The sequence below is a fragment of the Lutra lutra genome, chromosome 9 (genome assembly GCF_902655055.1).
Source record: "Lutra lutra chromosome 9, mLutLut1.2, whole genome shotgun sequence".
In the NCBI taxonomy this organism is placed as follows: domain Eukaryota; kingdom Metazoa; phylum Chordata; class Mammalia; order Carnivora; family Mustelidae; genus Lutra; species Lutra lutra.
The window spans coordinates 18,885,946-18,913,116 of NC_062286.1; the positions used below are offsets into that span (position 1 = coordinate 18,885,946).

The window sequence follows — 27,171 nt, forward strand, 5'->3', positions numbered from 1 at the left end:
GCCAGTCCTCTTGTTAATCAGCCAAATAAAATTACTTCCTATCAGAGAAGGTTTCTCATTTCTCAAGCCAAGTAATCATTGTTAATATATGTCCTATGACAATCATCTTGCTTCTGAATTTTAAGAAAATAGATAGGTAAGACATAGAACCTTCCTAAGACAAATGATGCACAGATTTTCATTGTGTCTCACTAATGCTTTTTTTTACTTTATTCTCATGGATCTCTCCCTCACATATGATGTGATGTTTTTTTCTTAAAGATTTTTTTTTAAGATTTTATTTATTTTATTTGACAGACAGAGATCACAAGTAGGCAGAGAGGCAGGCCGAGAGATAGAGAGAGGAAGAAGCAGTCTCGCCACTGAGCAGAGAGCCCGATGTGGGGCTCGATCCCAGGACCCTGGGATCATGACCTGAGCTGAAGGCAGAGGCTTTAACCCACTGAGCCACCCAGGCGCCCCATGATGTGATTTTTGACAACAGAGGATGGATTTTAAGACATTAAAAAATATTTAGAATTTTCCTTCCCCTCACACACTGCAGGTTTTGCAGTCCAGGCCAAGCATCACAGTAAGATTGGGACTGGATGAGAGTACCCCTTTTTTTTCTATCCTGGGGGAAGGGAGCTTGGGGAGGGCAGGTGGGAAGCTAGAGCTGAGAGACTCCTCAGTCGTGGCAAGTACATATGGAAATTGAGGATCTGGGGAAAAAATTAATCACTTAAACCCATTTGCACCTGTGAACCCATTCTAAAGTGTTTGTGGATCACCAGGACACAAATCTCCCTCATTTGGAGATCCCCACTGTTTCAGAAGATCATCTAGTCCCTGGGAACCTTTCCAAGTACTCTGGCTACCACCAAAGGGTCACTTTCGTGGGTCTCTCTGAAGAGCTGGACCTAGTTGGAACTTTGTGATGAGAATTTCGGAACATAACTGGACAGATCTGCATAGAAGGGCTCTAGACAGTGAGACACTTGCCTTGAGGAGGTTTACAAAAAGGGCCCCAGGAGGATCCCAGCAGTGCAGTGGGCATGTGTCCAGGAAGAGCTGGTGAGCGGGCAAGAGGCTTCATGATGGCCTCTAGCACTTCAGACATTACCTAGAGTCAGACCTTCTGCTTTGCAGGCTCAAAACCCCAGCTTGACAGCATGTGGAGAGTTGAGTATATAATCCACATGATGTCAATGTGCTGATTTACAAGGAGAAACCATTGAATATCTCAATGAGATATTCCATCAGTGAGGACTGATGCCAAAATCTATAGGCAGGTCTACATGGAGAGCCCCAGATAGCATGTGTTTGGAATTCAGAAAATTGTACTTTGCTGCTTGATCATGTCAAGAACTGTAAGAGGTCTAAGACTTGATGCCAGGGGTGTAAGCTGTTCTCTCCTCAGGAGTACCTGAGAGTGTACCAACCAGGTTGGTCTGGAGTTGCCGTTAGGGGAAAGGAAGATGCATCATGCCCAGAAATGATCAGGGTGGAATCCTGAATTTTCAAAATAGGTTCTATAGCTTCCTACCCTTATTGTCCTGGTCACCCAGTAAGTGACCAAGAGGAGATGAACCCTTTCTGGAGAAGGTCGCATTCATTAATCATAGTAAGTTGTGAGGACTAGGAGGAAGTGAAGAAGATGGAGTAAAGAATCTTTTTGAGTTGATTCTTTAAAAATTCTTTTGAGTTGACTTTTGAAAGGCCTTCCCCATGTTCAGCAAAATCAGATGCCTGTAGGTGGTGGGGAGCATGGAACGTCCGTTAAATACCTTGACTTGTGGCCCAAAGCGTGGCTTTTGTGTTGCTCTTCTCCCCAAGTCCTACAGGGGTGGTGTGGACCAGATGGATGTCACATATGTAGTGAGTGGCATTACAGCTCTGAGTTCAGGGAACTTACCTCTTTTATAGTAAGCAGTAAGAAACTTTGCTCTTTGTTCTGAAGGGAGGCATTATTACCTCCTTGTTCAAGGTTGCTTCCTGCAAAGTCACCCCGAGAAAGGGCCTGGATGAAGAGTTGTTTGAGTCTTGCATTCTTGGCATACCCAGCAAGATGTGTGGGAGCACAAGACCCTCAGGGAGGAATCTCTCAACAGATATGCCCTGGGCAGATAGCAGGTTTCTCATACTCATGTCAATGACCAACACTTAAACAAGCAAACCAAGTATAGCTTATCAAAGAATTCCAATTAAAAAAGAAGATCTCTTGAAATAAGAAAAATTGCTCCCTTAACTCATTCTTCCTCTTTAGTATCTTCTTCCTAGTGTTTTCAACCACAAAAGAAGGCATGATTTTTTTTCTTTAGGATCTATTTCTTAAAATAATGACAGCTGTCTTTCATAGTCCTCTGATGACTTAATTTCCTTTTCTTCTTAGATATTCTCCTGAAAAGGAAAAGAACATGGTTGTTACTTGTGAGCAACAAATTATCACCACAAAGTGCTTCATTATATTTATTCCACAGACATTGGGAGTGACTACCATGTGCTAGATTCTGGAGATACAAGAATGACTGAATAGTTAAGACTCACTCCCTGCTCTCAAACATACATATATCTCCTAGAATCTTTCATAATAAAACATTTTTAAATAGTCATAATTCTGTTTCTTAAATTTTCTGTAATTATCATGTAGAATTTTTTGACAGAAACACAATTATGAGAAAAACAAGCGAAGGAAACAGAAGTAACGAGACAAGTAACTGGCTCCTGAGTAGGTTTCAGCCTCAACCATCCCTCATGACAATCCAGCCACTTCCAAGATCAGCCCAGCCCTTCCCGAGCAGTGGGATTTTAGTAGCATGATTCCAGCTATCTCCTTCTAACCAGTACACTCTTTGGAGCCTTTTGTGGTCCTAACAGGAGTCTCAACCTTTACTGCCAGCCACAGAATCAACTTTACAGTGGTCAGATAACTTCCCTGGTCTCCAAAGGAGACCTGGGGAATTAGCCCTGGGCCCAGGCTGAAAGGACAGATTCTAGCCTCTTGACAGCCTAATTGCCCATTTTCCTAGCCTCATTTTCTGAATACCTTTAATTAGATAATTAGCCCCACTCTACAGGTCTCCATTTTGTCTTCCTGTTCCAGCCCTAGTCTGTTGAAACTGAACCTCCCTCAAACTTTGGACACTTGCTCAGAAAAGGTCCTTGGTATTGCAATTGCCTGTTTCTCCCAGGTTGGAGTTCACTCCTATTAGATGCTTCCAAAGTTGTGTCCTGTCCTATTCACTCTTAGAATACCTTATTGCCAGCTATGTAGCATGGTTTATGACATTCCATGTCAGGAAACTGTTAACAACTGGGAAGGTCTCTGCATACATACATTTATGTGTGTATTTTTTTCTGTGATGGTACTTCTCAGTTAATTTTTTAAGATTCATTTCTTTGGAGACTTCCCTGATTCTGCTAGGCAGAGGTCACTCATTTATTTGTTCATCAAACATGTACTAATTACCTACTCAACAGTAGACACTCTTAGGTACCAGAGACAGGAGATTAAAACACAATTCTTATCTTCTAGGGGCTCACAGTCCAGGTAAACAAACAACTCTAGTGGCTCTAACAATAAAAAAGAACTCTAGTAATAAGCGTATGCATAAAATAGGTAGCATAGTGGAGAGAAGCTGAAGATTTCTCTTGCATCTTCAATGATGGTTAAGCATTTGACAACTAAGGGCCCCTGGGTGGCTCAGTCGGTCAAGCATTTGCTTTTGGCTGGGGTTGTGATCTCAGGGTCCTGGGACTGAGTCCTACATCTCACTCCCTGCTTAGCGAGGAGTCTGCTTTTCCCTCTACCCTTCCCCCCTGCTCATGATTTCTCTCTCTCAAATAAATAAATCTTTAGAAAAAAAAATGTGACAACTGGATGTGAAAGGGCAGGGACAGAAAGGGACACTACAGATAGGACAGCATGTATAGAGGTATGGAAGGTAGAGACTCTATCTGTTTACAGCTTTGACTTTCTTGCTTTATTAGGATAGTATAGGACCCATAAGAGATCATCACTGAATATTTGTTGAAAGAATGGCTACTTTCCTCACTAGTAGAAGTGGGGGCTTCTACTATCTCAAAGGAGTGTTCAAGCAATAGCAATTTTTTTTTTTTTAGGAATTTAAGTTTACATTAAAAAATCTAAAACATACTATGCAGCCATCAAAAGAAATGAAATCTTGCCATTTGCGACGACGTGGATGGAACTAGAGGGTATTATGCTTAGCGAAATAAGTCAATCGGAGAAAGACAACTATCATTTGATCCCCCTGATATGAGGTAGTGGAGATGCAATGTGGGGGGTTTGGGGAGTAGGAAAAAGAATAAATGAAACAAGATGGGATCGGGAGAGAGACAAACCAAAAGAGACTCTTAATGTCACAAAACAAACTGAGGGTGGCCGGGGGGAGGGGTGTAGGAAGAGGGTGGTGGGGTTATGGACATTGGGGAGGGTATGTGCTATGGTGAGTGCTGTGAAGTGTGTAAACCTGGCGATTCACAGACCTGTACCCCTGGGGCTAATAATACATTATATGTTTATTTAAAAAAAATTAAAAAAAATCTAAAACATAATTTATTGTCATTAAACTCAACTTTCATAGATACAATTTTCCAGTTAGTCCTACATTAGATCTTCATTCAAAGACATAAAGACATGGAGGGGGAATGCAGTAGACCTCAACTAGGTAGCTGCAGGGCTCAGTAATTTCTTTTCCTGGAAAGGGCCCTTTACATAGAGTGACCCCCAGAGGCTGAATTTCTGGTTTTACTTTTTTTTTTTTTTTTTTTTTTAACCCTGCTGCCTTACTCACCCTTAGCCCCCCAACAGCTAATAGATGGTGGGGGAGTGTGGAATGACTGATATAGGGGGAAACCATATGACCCAAGACTTGTCAAATCAGGGTCTTAAAAGAAATTAGGAAGCACTATGTGAGGCTTGGCCATGAGACCAGCCAGGAAAGAAGGCTTTGCTATGGGACGGAACAAAACTGACCCTCTTAGAAACAGAGACTAGAGAAGCATTCTAGCAGTATTCCTGTCCCTGGAGTCCATTTTCACTGTGGCTCAGTTCCACTCCATTGTTCCAGTGAATCTGTAAGTAACCCAGTATCCTTCCAATAAATCCCTCCTTTCTACCCTGCATGGTTTGTATTGGCTCTCAGTGACTGGCAGTCAGATCTTTGTCATAGGGAACAAAGACAGGCATGGGGAGACAAACTTACCCAGCTTCTCTGTGGCTTCCACACAGACACTAGGATACATGCCTTCAGTGTAAGTTGCCACCAGAAGATATAGATGGGTCTTCACAACAACCACACCCGTGTTTTCCTGGATAAGAGTAAAACAGAATGCCCTTCTTCCAGTTCTAGTCACAGGACTAGCAATTACACTCCAGTCACATTTTGTGCCATTTTTTTACTTCCATGCACTCATATCTGGTTTTGGAGTCTTCACTTTTTTTCCGCTAATTTAGTTGTCTTTGCTCAAAAAATTTCAGACTTGTAATAACAGCATGTGTATTTTGAAAAAGTTCCACTGATTGGAATATACCCCATCCCAGTGAGAACAACTGATATAACAGGGGCGCCTGGGTGGCACGTCTGCCTTCAGCTCAGGTCATGATCCCAGAGTGCTGGGATCAAGCCCTGTGTCAGGCTCCCTGCTCAGTGGGAGTCCCCCCCAGAGTCTGCTTTTCCTTCTCCCTGCTCACGCTCTCTGGCTATCTGTGTCTCTCTCTGTCAAATAAATAAATCTTTTTTTTTTTTTTTTAAGATTTCACTTATTTATTTGACAGAGAGATAGGGAAAGAGCACAAGTAGGCAGAATGGCAGGCAAAGGGAGAGGGAGAAGCCCGCTCTCTGCCGAGCAGGGAGCCCGACGGGGGCCTCAATCCCAGGACCCTGGAATCAAGACCCAAGCAGAAGGCAGACACTCAACCTACTGAGCCACCCAGGCACCCCAATAAAATATTTTTTAAAAATGAGAAAGTAATAGATTTTGGAATTGGACATCTCTGGGCTTGAATCCCAGCACGTGCATTTCCTGCAGCATGACTAAAGAAGACTTACTTAACCTTGCGAATGCTCTGTTTACTTGTTCCAGTAAAATGAGGCTACTTTAGAATGCAGATGAAGTGTGCTTAACCCACAAGATAGGCCATCCAGTAAATGTGAATTTTATCTTATTTCCCTATAGGCAATAGAGCTAGGAGAGGTTTTAAGCATAAGAATGTTATCTTTCTTTCTTTCTTTTTTTCTTCCTTTCTTTTTTAAAAGGAGCATATAGCATATAGAGTAGTGAAAAGAGATACTTCAGGCAAGTTTCTGTTGATAGATTTTGGAATGAATGTTTCTCAAGTAGGCTCCCTGTTCCTACTTTATTTTACGCATGTCTTCCTAAATACTAGACTGCTGTCTCAGACATTGTCACTGCAGTAATGGGGTTAGGTTGTTTTATAAATGGGATCAGGGGACACAGCAGATTGGAATCAAATTCTTTTCTCAAGGTTTTTTACCAAGGTGTCTTCAAATTGTGAACACTCACATTCTTAGCATAAAGTGAATAGTCATCAGCCCGGATACATTTGTAGTCCTTTTCCTTGAAATACAATCCTTCTCTTCTAGTTTGCAAAGGGTTCTTGGCGAATCCATTCACAAGTGTTCGAACGTCATGAGGCATTATCTGCAGAAGTTAAATAGAGTATGAGTGGGCAAACTATGGCAAGCTGGCCAAATTTGGCCCACTGTCTGTTTTTGTAGGCCTGCAAACTAAGAATAGTTTTTACCTTTTTTTTTTTAAAAGATTTTATTTATTTATTTGACAGAGATCACAAGTAGACGGAGAGGCAGTCAGAGAGAGAGAGAGAGAGGGAAGCAGGCTCCCCGCTGAGCAGAGCCCGATGCGGAATTCGATCCCAGTACCCTGAGATCATGACCTGAGCCGAAGGCAGCGGCCTAACCCACTGAACCACCCAGGCTCCCAGTTTTTACCTTTTTAAGTCATTGGAAAAAAGCAATAGAATAATATTTTGTGATATGTAAAAGTTGCATGAAATTCAAATTTCAGTGTTCATAAATAAAGATTTGTTGGAACATGGTCACACCCATTCTTTTATGTATGCCTGTTTTCCCACTCAAACTGCATAGTGGTTGTGTAGTTGTGACTCAGGCCACATGGCCCAGAATTCTAAAATGTTTACTATGGCTCTTTACAGAAAAACTTTTGATAAAATGCTTATGCCTGGGGTGCCTGGGTGGCTCAGTTGGTTAATTAAGCATCTGCGTTTCGGCTCAGGTCATGATCCCAGGGTCCTGGGTTGGAGCCTGCTTCTCCCTCTCCCACTTCCCCTTGCTTGTGTTCCCTCCCTCACTGTGTCTCTTTCTGTCAAATAAATAAATAAATAAATAAATAAATAAATAAAATCCTTAAAAAAAATAATAAAAAAAAGCTTATGCCCAAACTTGCTTTTCCTTACACTAAATCCTGGTGATGCTACACACAAGCTTCGTTCTTGGAGCTTGATGAGAGCTGCACTGTCAACATGCTTTGTTCCCAGAAGGGTATCCAACAGTAAGTTCTGCAGATGGCTCATGCTCCCTCCGCTCTGAAAAGGGGAACTACAGTTGAAACGACTCACTGGCTAGCTTTGGAAAGACCTGCGAATACAAGTCTCCTTAGGCACTTTGGACAGTTTTCAGCGCGTGCACTTTGGAAGTAGTGAAAATGGTGGTCCATCATGTAATAGCCACCAATATTCAAAGAGGAAAATAGAATCCTAGAAAATCGCAATTCATACAGCAGGTTATTGAGTTTGGAAAAATCACTGCTCACAATTTTCTAGTTATACCAATGGTTTGCTCCAGAGTCACCCGAGGTTATAAACCCAAACCCATACACCTGTGGGACGCAGAGCCACGGATCTAAGTTAACAAGGGTCAATGAGATCAGCGGGTCCTTACCCCTGACCAGCATCCCCGCGAACTATGGGCACTGAACCAGAGGATTTAACGCGTTTAAAGCGGCCTTTTCCGCATTTGGGCCTTCTTCATAAGGACAACCTCCACAAATACTAGTCCTTACGGGATACTTAAGCCAAGTGCCCTTTCCGGCCACTCCCTGCGCAGTGGTTTAGGCCACGGGGCCGGAGGTGGGGGTGGGGGGGCCCCTGAAGAAGGACTGGAGGCGAGGGAGGGGGGTGTTTAACGTCCAGTTGTGTTGGCTGGGAAGACGCACAGAATGCTTAGGGGAGGGCGATGGTCCAAGCGTGAGCAGAACGCAAAACGGCTCTCGGAAAGCAGCGCAGCACTGGACCAAGGGCCGGCGAGAGGAGCGGCGGCCCGTCAACGGGCGCGGGGGAAGGCGGGACGGAAAGGCGACGTGCCTAGCTATTGGTTGCAATGTCTGCCCGTCACCGAGTAGCGCTTCGGTGTGGTTCGCTACCTCCGACCCGCCCACCAGCGCCCCAACCCGGGTACCCAGTTATTTCTCCGAGGGGCTGGGCTCGGGAGCGCAGTTTCTCTGGGCTCGGGGTCGCTGTGGTGGCTGGTGGGGGTTGCGGGGGACTACGTCAAGTAAACACTGGACTCGAACGTTCTGTCATTCCGAGGCGACGGGCCCAAGCTGACGGGCCCGCAGGCCCTGGGGGGCGCATTCTCCTGTCGCAGTCGACCACTGCGGGGCCGTGGGCCTTGGGGCAGGACCCCTCGCGTGCTTGGGAAGGGAGCTGAGGTACCTGGGTGGTCTGCAGCTTTCCTGCCAGGCCGGGCGGAGCAGGCACTAATCTTGTTGACGGGATGGGAGGAAAGGGACGGGGTGGTGGGTCCTGTAGGTCTACAACGGGCGCAAGCCCTAATGACATCCCCCTCAGGTGACGATCGGCGGGCGGGGGGTGGTGGTGGTGGTGGTGTGTGTGTGGGGGGGTGCTTTGGGCGTCCTAGAACTTGAGGACACAAATTTTGTGAAAGCCCCTCCCTATCTACTAAGCCCCTCGCGTGGGCCTCAGTAGCCAGAAAGTTGCAACTCCCTGGGTTCGCGGTCCTGAGTCAGGAAAACTGCAGTGCGACCCCTAGAGGCCTGTCTGGTAATTGCCACGCCGGCTGGAACGGGCTGTGTGGTAGAAGGACATGGAAAGAGCCTAGAATTCCGGGGTTGCTGGCGTCAGTCCAGGGAGAACCTCCCCTGCTTAAAAGACGGTGGTTCTGAAGAGCTAATAAAAAACGATGGTGAAGGCCTCTTACTAGGGAAAGTGTGGGTGGCTACTAATTCAGAATCTGTTCCACACCCATCGTGGTCGCGAGGATTGTTAATTAAGCAGAAGAGAAAGCAGGACTGTGAATTCTCATTACTAAATAAGCTCAATTTTTTTAGTTTCCCTAGGGGCTCTATTTTTTGTGACCACAATGAGAAATTTAGACAGTGATGATCAGTTAACTGACAAGCTTCACAAGCCCAAGAGATCGAAAGAATGGTTTGAACCACAGCCACTTTCTTTTATGGAGGTAACGGTAGTATGGCATTTTGAAGTTTGTATTTGGGTAGTTGTACTGAGATGTGGCTTGTGCTTAATATTTTTTCCTATGTTTTATATTTAATTTCTGCTCTTTATTATTCCATTCGTTCTACTAACTTTTGTTTGCTATTCATTTACTTGCTTTTTAAGGTGGAATCATAGGCAAATGATTACGTTTTCCATATAGCAGTTATAAAATTTGTCCTGAAGCACTTCTAACACTTTGCGTTTTTAAAAACTATTGTAATTTTTTTCTAAACCACTTCATTAAGTTATAACTGATAGGCAGTAAGCTGCATATATTTGAAGTGTACAGTTTGATAAATTTTGATGTGCTCCCACATGTGAAACTATCACCACAATCAAGAGAATGAACATATTCAGTGTTCCCAAAGTTTCCTTCTACTGTGTCCCTTTTGTCATCCTTCCCTCCTTGCCAACCCTCAAGGCAACCACTGATTTGCTTTCTGTCACTACATTTGTTTAGCATTTAAAAAATTTTATACAGATGTAATCTTAAACAGCATGTATTCCCTTTATCTGGTTTCTTTCACGCACCATAATTATTTTGCAATTCATTCATGTTGTGGCATGTATCAGTACCTCATTCCCTTTTTTTTTTTTTGGCTGAGTGTTGTATATCCTAGTTTGTCCATCCTGCTGATGGAAATTGGGTCATTTGCATTTTTTGGCTATTACAAATAAAGCTGTTAGGAATACTCATGTACATGTCTTTACATGGACATATGCTTTTGTTTCTCCTGGGTATCTAGTTGTGGGATGACTGGGTCATGTAATAAGTGAATTTAACTTTTTTAAAAAATATTTTATTTATTTATTTGACCCAGAGAGAGAGGTGGTAAGAGAGGGAATATAAGCAGGGGTAGTGGAAGATGGAGAAGGAGGATTCCCACTGAGCAGGGAGCTGGATATGGGGCTCAATCCCAGGACCCTGGAATCACGATGTGAGCTGAAGGCAGACACCTAATAGACTGAGCCACCCAGGTGCCCCGAATTTAACTTTTTTATGAAACTGCCAGACTGTTTTCCAAAGGAGTTTGCCTTGTACATACGTAGTTCAAGAATCTGCCAGGGATTTGGTTAGTTATTTTGTAAAATTGGTGGCATCTCCTCTACAGCTTTCTCGTTTCAGGTATTTCACCTTTGACTTTCCAGCTCCTATGATTGCCCTGAACTCTGTCTTCTAATTCTTTCTTTTTTTTCTTCTTCTTTTTTTTTCAAAGTCTATCTTTTTTTAGTAATCTCTGCACTCAACATGGGGCTCAAATTCACAACCCTGAGATCAAGAGTTGCATGCTCCTCTGACTGACCAGCCAGGTCCCCTGTCTTCTAATTCTTGAATTCTGTAAAACTTCTTGTTTCTGAGTTTGAGATCTCACCTTTAGCTCTGATGGAGGCCTGCTCTTAGACAAAAGTCCATAAAAACTTAAAACTTCTACCAATGTTACGGTCTTTTTCCGAGGGTTGATTACATTCTTATTTCTCTCTGCTTTTGGTCAGTCTCCAGCATCTTCAGATTGTTTTTTATATTTTTGTCTAGAATATTCAGTACCCATATTGGTTTTGAGAACAACAGATTTGCCAGGAATAGCAACTCTATGAGACGGAAAGAGCAAAGAAAATGAATCTGGAGATGTTTTTTTTTTTAATTAAAAAGATTTTTTTTAATTTTAATTTTTTTAAAAACAATTTTATTCATTTGAGAGAGAGAGACAGACAGACAGAGCACAAACCAGGGGAGAGACAGAGGAAGAGGGAGAAGCAGACTCCCTGCCTAGCCTGGAGCCCAAAGTAGGGCTTAATCCCAGGACCCGCAGATCACAACCCAAGACCAAGGCAGACACCCAACCACCTGAGCCACCCAGGCACCCCTTTTATGAATTTTTAAAAATCATTAAAAAAATTTTTTTTTTACTTTAAAGATTCCATTCATTCACTTGACAGAGAGAGAGACAGCAAGAGAGGGAACACAAGCAGAGGGAGAGGGAGAAGCAGGCTTCCCGCCAAGCAGGGAGCCTGATGTGGAGCTCAATCCCAGAACCCTGGGATCATGACCTGAGCTGAAGGCAGACACTTAATGACTGAGCCACCCAGGCACCCCTAAATCATTTTTTAAAAGATTTTATCCATTTATTTGACAGCAAGAGAGAGCAAGCACTGGCAGAGGGAATGGCAGGCAGAAAGAGAGGGAGAAGCAGGCTCCCCACAAAGCAAGGGGAGCCTGATGTGAGGACTCTATTTCAGGACCCCCGGGACCATGGCCTGAGCCAAAGGCAGTCACTCAACCAAATGAGCCACCCAGGCACCCCTTTACTTGAGTTTAAATTCTGACTCAGTGCAGGATTTTCTGGGCTTCTAGTTCTTGGCTAACTCCCATGACTCTTAATTTCCTGGGTGTTAACCATCCTTGGGAAGGTTAGTTCTTGGGTTTTGAGATTTTACTCATCTGTTCTGAAAACAAGAGTAGTGGAATTGAAGACTGCTACTTCCAGTGATTGATAATTTGAGAATATTTTATTTTTGTATAATTGTCAGAAGATTTCAAAGGCCCATCCCAAATGTCTCTCACTCTAGGAAATTAAAAAAAATTAATCATATTTAACATTGTGGTAAAAGATATATAGCATCAAAGTTTGCTATTGTGACCATTTTTTTAAAAAAGATTTTATTTATTTATTTGACAGAGATCACAAGTAGGCAGAGAGGTAGACAGATAGGGAGAAGCAGGCTCCCTGCTGAGCAGAGAGCCCGATGCGGGGCTCGATTCCAGGACCCTGGGATCATGACCTGAGCCGAAGGCAGAGGCTTAACCCACTGAGCCACCCAGGTGCCCCTATTTTTGACCATTTTTAAGTGTACAATTTCAGTGACATGTTTACAGCCTCTTGTATTTTCTGGTGGGTATTCATGGAAGATTTGTTATGCAAGTGGAAAAAATTAATGTTATGAACTATTTCGTGAAGACTGTTACTTTAAAATCTGAAAATGTGGAATGCCTGGGTGGCTCAGTTGGTTAAGTGTCTGACTCTTGATTTCAGGTCGTGATCACAGGATTGTGAGATAGAGCCCTGCTTTGGACTTTACGCTCTGCAAGGATTCTGCTTGGGATTTGCTAAACCGCCCTGCCCCCAACATGCTTATGTGCACTCTCTCACAAATAAATAAATCTTCCAAAAAAACCCTGAAAATACAACTTGTATATAAATAAATCTATTAATATTTGAAAGCTGTAATAACTAAATGAATTAAAGTAGAATTCAGTAATGACTGAATGAATTCAAATAGAGGCCTAATTCTATTTTAACTTTTTTTTTTCAAACATTTTATTATTTATTGACAGACAGAGATCACAAGTCAGCAGAGAGGCAGGCAGAGAGAGAGAGAGAAGGAAGCAGGCTCCCCGCTGAGCAGAGAGCCGGATGCGGGGCTCCATCCCAGGACCCTGGGATCATGACCTGAGCCGAAGGCAGTGGCTTTAACCCACTGAGCCACCCAGGCGCCCCTCTATTTTAATTTATAAAGGTAAAAGCATTTTATGAAATGTGAAAAAAAGATGGGTTCTACTTATCATGCAACTCTGGGCAAGTCATTTGACCATGCTGGAACTCAAAATGTCTGTAATCTGAGTTATTTTTTGCCCCTGAATGAGCTAAAGCAAATAACGGAAAGATTCAAACACTATTTAAGAAGTACTTGATGAAGGCTCCTGGCTTGGTAGGGAGTCTGCTTCTCCCTCTGAACCTCGCCCCTCTCGTGCTTTTTGTCTCTCACACATAAATAATAAAAAGTCTTACAGGAAAAAAAAGTACTTGATAATCTGATTTGAAGTAGAAAAATTGTATTTACAGGGAACTTTCCAGGGATATGTCTGTCACATAAAAGCAAGTCCAGATAGTATTAATAATATGATTTAAATTTTTTTTTTTTTTTTTTTAGAATGGGGTGGGGAGGGGCAGAGGGAGATGAAGAGAGAAGCTGAAGGTGACTCCACACAGAGTGCAGAGCCTGACATGGGGCTCAGTCTCAGGACTCATGACCTGAGCCAAAACTGAGTCGGATGCTTAACTGACTGCGCCACCCAGGTACCCCCAAAATTTTATTTTTAAGATTGGATTTTCAAAATTTCATTTTGTCATTTTAGGCATTAGCTAAAGAAGATACTGATGCAGCTATTCAATCAATATTATATAGAGAAAATTATGTGATTAAGGTAAGAATTGGCTACGGAATGTGTCACAATTAAAAACTAAATTTTGTTTATCCATTTTAGATGTAGTACATCATCATTATACAAATTTTAAAACATAGAGAAAATAGAATTGAAAACACTCCTTAGCCCCAAGGATTAACCTTAAGAGATCTCTGAGATTGTTTTAATCGACTTCTCTTTTTATACTTGTGGGGATTCTGTAAGAGTTTTCCCCAGCTTGTGCTTTCATCTAGTGGGACTTCTGTGGAGTCAGTGTGTATTAAGAGCTTTAAGAGCTGTTACTGGAACGCACTGACGAATAATTACTCAGGGATGCATAGGTAGGAAGGAGGCTTTAACTGTGAGAGGATGGGCTTAATTATAAGACAAGATGAACGTGCATGTAGAGTAAACACTGGAGTGGGTAACCTGTAAAGAAATTTTTTTCTGGAATTGTTTAAAAAGGAAAGGAGCTATTCATTAAGAATGGTTGAAAACTGCTATGACCTGAAGCTAGGGGTGGGTAGAGCCTAGAGAAACTCTCAGGGTTCCTGGTTGGTTGGTTGGTTGTGAATTTCATGTTGTTGATTGTAGCAATCACATGATTTCATTTCCTAGAGGAGAAGTAGATACGTTTTGGATAAGAAGTTTTAGTTTATAGCCTAAATCAGTCGTTTTCTCTATGGGCTGCTTGCCGTTTCGGCCAGGTTGTGCTGTGCTCCTGCTTCTTCACTCTTGTCTTTTTTTTCCTTCCATGTATATACCTCTTCCACATTCTCTCATCCCTCCTCTTCCTATACAACTCTTCATTCTTTAAGGCCCATCCCGAATGTCTCCCCCTCTAGGAATTAAAAAGAAAAATTTAGTCCTTTTTTCCCCATTGTGGTAAAATACATATAACATAACTTTGCTATCTTTAACCATTTTTTTTTAAAGGTACAGTTCAGTGACATTAATTACATTCACATGTTGTACAACCATTATCACTATTTCCAAATAGATGGATGTCATGAAATCATCACCATTATCTATTTCTATTTCTAAAACTTTTTCATCATCCCAGCTAAAACTTCATACACATTAAGTAATGAATTCCCATCCCCTCTGCCCCAGAGGTCCCTCTAGTAACCTCTAATTTATTTTCTCTTTCTGAATTTGCTTATTCTAAATAATTTCAAATAAGTGGGATCCTACAATATTTGTCCTTTTGTGTCTGGCTTATTTCACTTAGCATATTGTCTTCGAGATTCATCCATTTTGAAGCATGTGTTAAAACTTCATTCCATCCTATGGCTGTCTAATAATCCATTTTGTGTATATACCACATTTTATTTATACATCCATCTGTAGATGGATTTTTTGCTTTTGGTTATTGTGAATAATGGTTCTATGAACATCGATGTGCAGGTATCTGAGTCTCTGTCTTTAGCATGTGTGTGTATATATTTTGGTATATTGTCCCTCAATTGTTTTGTATATTTGTTTCGTAGTCTGTCTCTCTAGGGAGAGCAGGCATGTTGTCTAATCTGTCTGTGTATTATTCACTATTTCCATTATGGCATGTGTCACCCAGTAGAAGCCAAATAAATGATTGAATTAATGAATGACTTTGTGGGTTATTCTTAGGACTGTAATTGAGTTTAAAGTTTAGAACAACATAGCTTTAAGATAATTGTCTCTTCCATCACTGTTTATTAGGAACTAGATAAGTATTTACAACATCATGACTTCTTAAAGGCAAGGAGAAAAGAGATGTTACATAAAAGATGGGTTGACCATGTCGCACATCCTCTCCAGAAGAAATTATAGAAAAAGTTGGTTCATATAAGAAGATTAAAAAAGGAGACAAGAAGAATTAGATGGTTTTTTAAACATGTAAATAAAAAGGTACGAAGAGGTCATTTGATAACTTGTTTCAGTTGGTTTAAAGCTATGATTATCTTTATAATCGTTCCAAACAGCCTGCCTCTTCTGACTCTATATTAATCTCTGTTATGGCGTATACTGTCTTAAATCCAGGGTATGTGGAAAGGATGGAGGGAAGAGGGTTAGGTCTGGATTTAAATGTGTACATTAGAATCTGTATTTTTTGCTTTTTAAATGTAATTGTTAATTTTATATGCCGATAAATTTTGGCTCCAGGTTCAGGATATTTATATATAGTTCTAGAACTCCATTATTTACAAAACCTGTAAAATATTTGTTTTGGCATTTCTAAGAGATCGAGATGTTTGACTAGGAAGCATTTAAAAATAAATTTCCAAATCTGTTAGTATTCTAACATTTGTTATTCTTGCAAATTTTAAGTGGATTCCTTCTGTCACTATAATAGTTATTACTTGGTTACATTAAGTTTAATTTCAAATTTGGTCTTCCCTTCCCCTTTGTATTTGTCATTCATGCTGTTTTGAAGTAGAAGAATGCAACTGTGTGACTCTTGAGTTTTGTTAACATTCAAAATTAATCATGCACCTCTTGTTATGTGTAGTTTTATTTCCTTTCTATAGGGAAATGTATTTATAGAACATTATGATCCCAAAGAATATGATCCTTTTTATATGAGCAAAGAGGACCCGAATTTTCTGAAGGTAGGATAGATTTCTTATTTTTGGTATTATGTGGTTGGTTATTCTGAGTAGCCCTAATATATAAGTAATTATTTAGTGATTCCCTAAGAATGCAGTTACATCTTAAGAATAGTTTGCCAGGGGCGCCTGGGTGGCTCAGTGGGTTAAGCCGCTGCCTTCGGCTCAGGTCATGATCTCAGGGTCCTGGGATCGAGCCCCGCATTGGGCTCTCTGCTCAGCGGGGAGCCTGCTTCCTCCTCTCTCTCTGCCTGCCTTTCTGACTGCTGTGATCTCTGTCTGTCAAATAAATAAATAAAATCTTTAAAAAAAAAAAAAAAGAATAGTTTGCCATCTCCATATCTTAGAAAGGAATACAAAAGCAAAGTCCAAAGTAAATTAAACCTCTGTAAAATTTGAAAATACTGTATAATAATTGGGTAATAGGTAATATTTTAAAATTTCATAGACTTTTAAAAATTTGTTAGAAATTTAATACCATTTTCATGATACATGAAAAAAAGGTTTTTTTTGAGAGAGAGAGAGAGAGAATCTTTTCTGAGCCACCCAGGTGACCACCATCAAAATCTATTTTTATTTTATTTTATTTTTTTTTAAAGATTTTATTATTTATTTGACAGAGATCACAAGTAGGCAGAGAAGCAGGCAGAGAGAGATGGGAGGAAGCAGGCTCTCTGCTGAGCAGAGAGCCCTGTGCGGGGCTCGATCCCAGGACCCTGGGATCATGACCTGAGCCGAAGGCAGAGGCTTTTTTTTTTTTTTTTTTTTTAAAGATTTTATTTATTTATTTGACACAGAGAGAGATCACAAGCAGGCAGAGAGGCAGGCAGAGAGAGGAGGAAGCAGGCTCCCTGCTGAGCAGAGAGCCTGATGCGGGGCTCGATCCCAGGACCCTGAGATCATGACCTGAGCCGAAGGCAGCGGCTTAACCCACTGAGCCACCCAGGCGCCCCAAAAATCTATTTTTAAATAAAGAATTAAAAAAACAGTCTAAGGGGCACCTGGGTGGCTCATTTGGTTAAGGGTCTGCCTTGGACTCAGGTCATGATCTCAGGGTCCTGCGATGGAGCCCTATGTGGGACTCCCTTCTCAGTGGGGAGTCTGTGTCTCCCTCTGTCTCTGCCTCCTTCTCCCACTCATGTTCTGTCTTTCTCTCTCTCTTTCTCGTTCTCTTTCAAATGAATCAAACAAAATAAAATAAAATCTTAAAAAAAAACCCTCACGATTTCATTACACAGAATGAACTTATTAACATTTTTTGGTATATCCTTCTGGATAGCCAAGACTACTTTCTATATGTAGATGTATATACACATTTTTATTTTACAAATTGTTGTAACACACATTATGTTTTATAATCTGCATTTTTTTTCCTCAATAGTTCTATGATTTGCTTCTTTCTTTGTCAATAAATGTAAATACATAATTTTAATCATCACATAGTATTCTGTTAATAACAGCTAGGGTGCCTGGGTGGCTCAGTCCGTTAGGCCTCTGACTCTTGATTTCTGCTCAGGTCATTCATGATCTCAGGGCATGAGATCGAGCCCCTGAGTTGGGCTACGCACTCAGTGGGGAGTCTGCTTGAGATTCTCTCTCTTCCCTCTCCCCACTCTCCCATCTCAAATAATAAATCTTGGGGTGCCTGGGTGGCTCAGTGGGTTAAAGCCTCTGCCTTTGGCTCAGGTTGTGATCTCAGGGTCCTGGGATTGAGCCCCGCATTGGGCTCTCTGCTCAGTGGGGAGCCTTCTTCCCCCCCACCCTCTGTCTGCCTCTCTGCCTACTTGTGATCTCTGTCTGTCAAATAAATAAATAAAAATCTTTAAAAAAATATTAACTTGCACTGAGGGCTTAACCAAATGTTAGGACTTTTTTTTTTTTCATCTTCACTGCTGCCACATGATGTAATTTGCAGATGAGGCAAGTGAGACACAAATTGGTTAAGTTACTTTTCCAGAGTCACACAGCTGTAAATAGCAAAGCGTAGATGTGTTTCTAGCTATATATGGTATCTTGCTATACCACCATTTTTTTAAACATATTCCCTACTGTGAACATTTAGATTATTTTTGACCTATTGCTGTTATAAATGATGTTATGATGAACTTACCTGTAACTATTTCATAAGGTTTTCCATAGGTAAGTTGCTAGAAGTAGAATTGCTGAGTTAAAGGTTATGCATAATTTTGATTTATATTGCCAGATTGTTCTCCAGGATGGCTGTATAAATTTGTACCCCCACCAGAGAGTCCATCTTCCCACACTTTTGCTGATAATAGCGCATATTATTAAGCAAAATAAAATCCTTGAGCCATAGACCTCATTTGAATCATAGACTTTTAAACTGCTGGCATTTGCAGACAAAGCAGGTTTTTGTTTTTTTGTTTTTGCTAAATTGGGTTGTGTGTATGTGTTATTGTCCCTTTTTTAATAGGTGAAGTTAAACTGAAATTTTATAGCTAGAGCCTTAGATAAACTAGCTAGTAACATAACTAGTAAAGGGCAGAACTGGGATTGAAACCCCCAATCTTTTTTTTTTTTTTTTAAGTATTTTATTTATTTGAGCGATGGCGAAACATGCATGCTTACCCCAAAGGGAGGAGGGGTAGAGGGAGAGAGAGAAAATCTCAAGCAGACTCCCCAGTGAGTGTGGAGCCCAGCTCTGGGCTGGATCTCAGACCCCAAGATCATGACCCTGAGTGGAAATAACGAGAGGCTTAATGGATCTGAGTCACCCTCGGCGGCCCTGAAACCGATCCTTTTTGTATCACAATTGAAGTCTTTTTCTATGTGCCTTTCTAAATGATGAGGTGACAGGTGACTTTAAGTTTAGCTGAGCATTTGAAGTCTATAGCAGCAGTTCTCAAAGAGGAATATAGACCTCTGAGAACCCTGAAAGCCTGTTAGGGGTCCATAAGGCCGAGTATTTTCATAATAGTGCTGAAAATCATTTGCCTTTTTCATAATGTTGACATTGCTCTGATGGGGCAAACTCAGTGGTGGGTTTTAAAACTGCTGGTACCTTAGAACTTCTTATTAAGTCGGTTGTCACCCAAATCAAACTCCTGGTCATTATCGTCTTCATTGCCATGCACTCACAGTAAAATCTAGTTTCACTTAAGAATGTCCTTGACCAAACATTAAAAATTACTAATTTTATTATATCTTGCTCCTGAGTACACATCTTTTTAATATTCTGTGTGATGAAATGGAAAGTATGCAAAGAGCATTTCTGCTGCCTACTGAAATGAAGCACGATTGTATGACTTGTGAGCTCTACTGGTTTAATTTTTATTTTATTTTATTTTTTTTAAAAGATTTTATTGATTTATTTGTCAGAGAGAGAGAGGGAGAGAGAGCAAGCACAGGCAGACAGAATGGCAGGCAGAGGCAGAGAGAGAAGCAGGCTCCCTGATGAGCAAGGAGCACGATGTGGGACTCCATCCCAGGACGCTGGGATCATGACCTGAGCCGAAGGCAGCTGCTTAACCAACTGAGCCACTCAGGCGTCCCTAATTTTTATTTTTTAACGGTACACTGTTTTTACTTGAAAGAATGTCTTACAAACTGTGATTAAGTGTTGGGGTTTGGCAGACATTTTAAAAAGTAAGTCTGTCACTTCAGGAAAAACAGCTGACAATATTTGTTGCTAATAGTAAAACACGAATTTTTAAGCAAAATTTGAATTTTTGAGAAATATTCACCATCATGGGTGTGATGGCTTCCTAATGCCCTTAACACTTTTCTGATGAGAGTGGTAATGATTTTAATGAATGTAATTATAGTGTAATGAAATGTATTAACATTTGGAAAATCTCACATACTTCAGTAATACAATTTTTTTCCAAAATAGTCAACGCATGACATAGACAAAAGATCCATTCAAAGTTCAAGCTAGGCCAATGGATTTTAGTGTAGTTGAGTTTGAATAATTTATTGATACAGTTTCAGATTGGACATCGTAACCTTTAAGAAACTACCACTTACTGCATCTTGGGTAGAGTATCTAAGAAGAATATTGATCTGACATCAGATCAATTCATATTAGAATGATCTGAAAAAGCTATTAAAATTAGAGTTAACTAGGGGCGCCTGGGTGGCTCAGTGGGTTAGGCTGCTGCCTTCGGCTCAGGTCATGATCTCAGGGTCCTGGGATCAAGCCCCGCATCGGGCTCTCTGCTTGGTGGGGAGCCTGCTTCTTCCTCTCTCTCTGCCTGCCTCTCTGCCTACTTGTGATCTCTCTCTGTCAAATAAATAAATAAAATCTTTAAAAAAAATAAAATAAAATTAGAGTTAACTATGGGGCGCCTGGGTGGCTCAGTGGGTTAAGCCTCTGCCTTAGGCTCAGGTCATGATCTCAGGGTCCTGGGATCAAGTCCTGAATCGGGCTCTCCGCTCAGCTCTCTCTCTCTGCCTGCCTCTCTGTCTACTTCTGATCTCTCTCTGCCAAATAATTAAAAATTAAAAAAATTTAGAGTTAACTATGATGGAGGGCTCTCATTTCTTTGTAATGTGTTAAATATATATAATGGTTACTCTGAAATATATAGAGACTATTCTTTTTTTAAAGATTTTATTTATTTATTTGACAGAGACATAGCGAGAGAGGGAACAAAAGCAAGGGGAGTGTGAGAGGGAGAAATAGGCTTCCTGCTGAGCAGGGAGCCCGATGCAGGGCTCAATCCCAGGACCCTGGGATCATGACCTGAGCTGAAGGCAGATGCTTAACAGCGGAGTCACTGAGCACCCCAAGACTGTATTCTTGATTCATTTGGCCTAAGAGCCATACACAGATGCTTAGTTTAGACTGAAAAAGACCTGCAATCCTGTCCTCAAAAGACATGTTTTTCTTGTAGGTTATCATTCCACCATTTTGTGATCCTTTGAAAAAAGGCACAATATGACAAAGATGATGAAAAAGAACTCTTCTTCAGTGTGAGACTGGTACTTAGTGCCTAATTGTTATGTGACTTTATAACCAAGAGCAATGGGAGTTGCATTTAATTGTGCTAATTTAGGTTACTAATCTTCCTGCAGGAAAATATATACAATGAAAGAATTTAAAGAGATTGAAAAGGCAAAACTGCATTCCAGATTCCCAAGAATTTCTAATTCAAGGCACTTTATGACTCCAGATGAGTGGCTTAAGCTGCCTACAACTTACATAGAAAGTGAATTTTGTAAAAGGAGCAGGTATGGTTAATATAATAGAAATTATAGAACCTTTGGAATTTGAAACTGTTCTTGAGACAGTGGTAAAAATTTTGTCATAATTCTGATTTTTAAAAATTTCATTTTTTAATGAGAAATCTATAATTCTTTATTCCTATTTTTTTTAAGATTTATTTATTTATTTATTTGATAGACAGAGATCACAAGTAGGCAGAGAGGCAGTCAGAGAGAGAGAGAGAGAGAGGGAAGCAGGCTCTCTGCTGAGCAGAGAGCCCGATGCGGGGCTCGATCCCAGGACCCTGGGATCATGACCTGAGCCGAAAGCAGAGGCTTTAACCCACTGAACCACCCAGGAACCCCTCTTTATTCCTATTTTTGATGTTTCATTTTTTCTTGGGCACTTTCGAAGATTTTCTCCTTGTTTTTCAATAGCTAGATTGTGATGTGTCTGAGTGTGTGTGTGTGTGTGCGTATGTGTCCCCTTTCTTTCTGTTTATCCTGCTTAGGGTTCTCAGAGATTCTTGTATCTGTTGTTGAATCTTTCTTTCTTTCTTTTTTTTTTTGGAAATAGGCCATTATCACTTCCATTCTTTCTTTCTTTCTTTTTTTTTTTTTTAAGATTTTATTTATTCATTTGACAGAGAGATCACAAGTAGGTAGAGAGGCAGGGGGAAGCAGGCCCCCTGCTGAGTGGAGAGCATGATTCGGGGCTTGATCCCAGGACCCTGAGATCATGACCTGAGCGAAGGCAGAGGCCTAACCCACTGAGCCACCTAGGCGCCCCTCACTTCAATTATTTCTTATGCCCCATTCTTTGTTTTTCTTTTCTCTCTGAGACTCCAATTATTATTATTATTATTATTATATTATTTATCATTATATTTTAAAGATTTTATTTATTTGACAGAGCGAGCACAAGTAGGGAGAGCAGTAGGCAAAGGGAGAGGCAGAAGCAGATTCCCTGCTGAGCAGGAAGCCCGATGTGGGCTTGATCCAGCCAGGTGCCCCTATTATTATGTTTTTTTAAAGATTTTTTAAAAAATTTTAAGATTTTTTATTTATTTTATTTGACAGAGAGAGAGAGACCACAAGCAGGCAGAGCAGCAGGCAGAGAGAGAGGGAAGCAGGCTCCCCACTGAGCAGAGAGCCCAACTTGGGGCTCGATCCCAGGAACCTGAGAACATGACCTGAGCTGAAGGCAGAGGCTTAACCCACTGAACCTCCCAGGTGCCCCTTTAAAAAGATTTTTACTTGAGAGAGAGCACACAAGAGAAAGAGCACTGGTAGGGGGGTGGTGCAGAGGGGAAAGGAGAAGGAGGTTCCTTGCTGAGCGGAGCCAATGGGAACTCCATTTCAGGACCTTGGGATCATGACCAAGCCGGAGGCAGACACCTGACTGAGTGAGCCTTTGAAGGTGCCCCCGAGGACTCCAATATATATATGTTAGACTATTGATATTGTTCATAGCTCTGTAGCTCTTATTTTGTTCTTTTCTGTTAAAAAATTTTTTTTTTTCTGCTTATATTCAGTTGGACAGTTTCTACTAACCTATCTTTCGGTTCTCTGAGCTTTCCTCAGCATGTGTTCCATCTCTCTTTTTTTAAAGATTTATTTATTTTGAGAGAGAGAGAGACTGAGCGCCAGAGACAGAGATAGTGACAGAGAGCATGAGATCAGAGAGGAGAGGGAGAAGAAGGTTCCTTCTGAGCAGGGAGCCAACACAGGGCTCCATCCGGGACCCCTGAGATCAATGATCTGTGCTGAAGGCACCACCAGACGCCCCTGTGTCCATCTTTGATCAGCCAATCAGTGGAATTCTTTTCTCTGATGTGATTTTTATTTCTAGCATTCCATTTGATTTTTTTACATAGTTTTCATTCTTTTGAAACTTCCCATTTATTATTTATTATTTTTTATTTTTTTAAAAGATTCTATTTATTTATTGACAGACAGAGATCACAAGTAGGCAAAGAGGCAGGCAGAGAGAGGAGGAAGCAGGCTCCCCGCTAAGCAGAGAACCCGATGCGGGGCTCCATCCCAGAAACCCTGGGATCATGACCTGAGCCGAAGGCAGAGGCTTTAACCCACTGAGCCACCAGGAACCCCCGAAACTCTCCCATTTCTACAGGTTCACTTTTCCATTAGATTCTTTAACATATTAGTCATAGTTATTTTAAATTCTTTGATAGGTCCCATGCTAGGGTCATTTCTGAATGTGGTTCTACTGATTATTTTCACTCTGACGATGGATTATTTTTTGTCTTGCCCACCCCCCCACCCCCGTGTCTTATAATTTTTTATTAAATGCTAGATATTTGAGGTTCTTTTGTCCGGCCTTTTTTCTTCCATGTCTTGTCACTTTTTTATTGAATACAGGAAATAGAGGTAGAACAGTATAGACTGAATATGTCTAGAAACAGATATGCCTTTGCTTCTGTCAAGCATTAGTGTGGAGAATTGGGTTAATCTAGTCAGAAGTTTAGCTGGGTTTAGGCATTACTGTTGCTATGTTACTTTTAGTGCACAGGAGGCTTCAAATGCCTTAGGTTGGGCTGCTCTTACCTTCGTGCTTCGGGTAGGGGCTGGCTTGCCAGAAGGGTTTTCTCAAGCATTTCTTCTCCCCTATCAGTTTTGGCTATTTCTGTAAGCCTGCTTCACAGAGTTGTGTGGGGGGAGGTGTGGGGTGCGTCTCTCCCATGTTTTGCTTCATTCCCAGAAGTATACTGCTGTGCCTATATTTCTAGGCTCTAGTGGGAGCAGAGGAATTTTTTTCTGTTTTCCTTATCCTGCCACAGTTTAAGGCATGCTGTATATCCTTGGGCCTCAGGAATAGCATGTTCTTAGAGTTCCTTTCCCTTCTCCTTGTGGCAGACAACTCTTGTGTGGTTGTTCTTGGGTGAGTTCCTGCCCCTTTTCCACTAGTAGCAGATCTCTGCTTGGTATAGGTACCAGGATTCTGGACCCTAAAGTGGTTTCTTGTCTCTTTCTGTGGAACAGAGGATTTTTACTTCTATCCTTATCCTAGTAGCACTGGATCCTTGCCTTGGTCCTAGGTGTACCCCTCTTACTTCTCCATAGGCAAACAGGTTTTGCCTGTACTTCTCTTCCAGAAGCAGCGTATCTTGGCTTATTGTTCTGGGCGGGGGAGGGTTGGGGGGTAGAATTTACTTTCCTCTTCCCAGCAGCTTTAGGCTTTTGCTTTGCAGTAGGAAAGAATCCAGGGAAATGGGTGGTTTCCCTGGATTTTTACCTGAAGCTCTTGGTCTCTTCCTGAGCATCCTTGTCACATCCTTCTGTGGTCTTCTGCTCTATGACTGGTCTTTTCTGAGGAAAACACTGTTTCAAAGACTATCAAATGCCACTTTAACCCTTTCCTCTATCAACTATCCCAGTTGGGGCACTGGCTGGCTCAGTGGAGAGCATGTATGTGGCTCTTGATCTCAAATTTGTCAGTTTGAGCCCCACGTTGGGTGTAGAGGTTGCTTACATAAATCTAAAAAAAATAATCTTGAAGTAAAATATGTCTAATCTACCTCCTTATACTAGTCAGTATGGTCCAGTCTCTCTTTTGTCCCATCACTTGACACACATGTACTTTTCACTTATATAGTTTGCAACTGTCTAGTTGTGTGTGAAATGACTAAGTGGATGACTAGTCATTGGGTGAGTCTGTGAAACTACTTTGGAGCGATTTTGTGGAAAGCCTTTAATGCCAGCTTAAAAATTGGGATTTTATCATGAATGGGGAGTCATTGAGGATAGTTGAGGAGAGCATGAAATGCTGGAAACTTATTCTGGCATATGCTGTATATGACAGATTAGAGATAAGATTGGACTGGAAGCTGGAGAACATTGAAGTTTTTATAAGGATCTATGTTGTTTTGATAAAGGTCTCAGGATAGTGGCAAAAGCAATGAAATGAAGAGACTGATGTGGTAAAGCAAAGGAATTTTAGATTTGGTGGCCAGATTTCGAGGGCCAGGGAAAAGAGAGGAAATCAGTTTTTTTTTTTTTTAAAGATACTATTTATTCATTTGACAGAGAGAGCGAGGACAAGTAGGGGAAGCAGCAGGCAGAGAGAGAGAGAGGGAGAAGCAGGCTCCCCATGACATGGGACTCAATCGCAGGACCCTGAGATCATGACCTGAGCTGAGGCAGCCACTTAATGACTGAGCCACCCAGGCGCCACGAGAGGAAGTCAGTTTTGAGAAATATTATCTTACACATTAGTTTCCTAAGGCAGTTGTAATAAAGTACCACAAACTGGGTATTTTCTTCAGTCCTGGGGTGGGAAGTATAAAATCAAAAAGTCAGCTGTGCCATTCCCTCTATGAAGACTCTAGGGGAGGCTCCTTCCTTGCCTCTTTCCTAGTTACTGGTGGCCGCTGGCCATCATTTTAGTTGGTCTGCAGTCTTTTTTTTTTTTTTTCTTTAAGATTTTATTTATTTATTGACAGAGAGAGAGAGAGAGAAAAAGAGAGAAGCAGGCTTCCCACTGAGCAGGGAGCCCAGTGCGGGGCTCGATCCCGGAACCCTGGGATCGTGACCCGAGCTGAAGGCAGACGCTTAATGACTGAGCCACCCAGGTTCCCCTTTATTCTTATTCTTTAAAGATAATTTGCTGAGTACAAAATTCTAGGTTGGTATTTATTTTCTCTTAATGCTTTAAACATAATGCTGCTTGTTTTTGTTTCTGTTGTTTATGAGAGGTCTGCTGTTACTCTGATTTTCATCCTTTCTCCATGGCTGCTTATAAAATCTTTGTCTTTAAGGTTCTTTTTAAAAATTTTATTTTCTTAAAGATTTTGTTAGAGTGAGCGAGAGAGAGAGAGCATGAGCAGGGGGAGGGGCAGAGGAAGAAGCAGGCTCCCCACTGAGCAGGGAGCCCAACACGGAGCTCGATCCCAGGACCAGGATCATGACCAGAGCCAAAGGCAGACCCTTAACCGACTGAGCCATCCAGGTGCCCCAGTCTTAGTATTCTGCACTCTTACTAGAGGTTTCTAGGTATAGATTTCTTTTTATTTAATCTGTTAGTATATATTGTGCTTCCTGGATCTCTGTGTTCATTTTTCATCAGTCTTGAAAATTCACAGCAATGATCTCTTGATTGCTTTTTCTTTATTTGTTCCATTCTGCTTCTGGGCTCAAATTAGACATATATTAGACCTTATATCTTTTATTTTTATTTTTTAGAGGGAGAGTAGGGGGAGAGACAAATGGAGAGGAAGAGAAAAATCTTTTTTTTTTTTTTTAAGATTTATTTATTCTAGAGAGAGAGTACAGGAGCAGGGAGAGGGGCAGAGGGTGAAAGAGAGGGGAAGCAGACTCCCCACTGAGCGGGGAACCAGATAAAGGGCTGGGTCTCAGGGCCCCTAGATCATGACTTGAGCTGAAACCAAGAGTCAGATCCTTAACCAACTGAACCACTCAGGGATGTCAGTTTCAGTAGCTCTTAAATACTCAAGAATGTATACTAGTTTGAAATAATGGTCTTTTGGACAATGTACATAGTGGTCAATATATAACAATAATTTCTGTATAAATATAAGATAGTTTTGTTTTCAAAAACATCCTCACACCATGTTATTTGTTAAAGGTTAAAAGTGAAAATGAATTTTAACGATTGTAGTTTTGATATGAAACCCTTGACAAGAGTTCCTCATTCTGTGGAGGCTCGGCAAGAAGAAAAAGCAGTTATTTCCAAGTAA

General features: G+C 41.3%; 1 protein-coding gene and 1 pseudogene across 6 annotated transcripts; one reads left to right on the forward strand and one right to left on the reverse strand.

Moving 5' to 3' along the window:
- Window positions 1-473: 473 nt before the first annotated feature.
- PFN4 (profilin family member 4) lies at window positions 474-8,735 on the reverse strand. 6 transcript variants are annotated; one of them, XR_007129971.1, is made up of 6 exons: window positions 8,366-8,735; window positions 7,460-7,588; window positions 6,529-6,666; window positions 5,208-5,313; window positions 1,895-2,379; window positions 474-701 (listed from the first exon to the last, which is right to left on the reverse strand). XR_007129971.1 is itself a non-coding variant. In XM_047744734.1 (5 exons), the coding sequence occupies exons 2-5, from the start codon at window positions 7,574-7,576 to the stop codon at window positions 2,351-2,353; spliced, it is 390 nt and encodes a 129-aa protein (XP_047600690.1). In that variant the 5' UTR covers window positions 7,577-7,589; window positions 8,460-8,735; the 3' UTR covers window positions 474-2,350. The 6 variants fall into 6 exon arrangements, 5 of the variants coding, with proteins under 5 accessions (XP_047600690.1, XP_047600692.1, XP_047600691.1 ...); XM_047744734.1 differs by having other exon boundaries at window positions 474-2,379; window positions 7,460-7,589; window positions 8,460-8,735; XM_047744736.1 differs by having other exon boundaries at window positions 474-2,379; window positions 8,425-8,735.
- Window positions 8,115-27,171, forward strand: LOC125108632 (protein FAM228B-like; annotated as a pseudogene).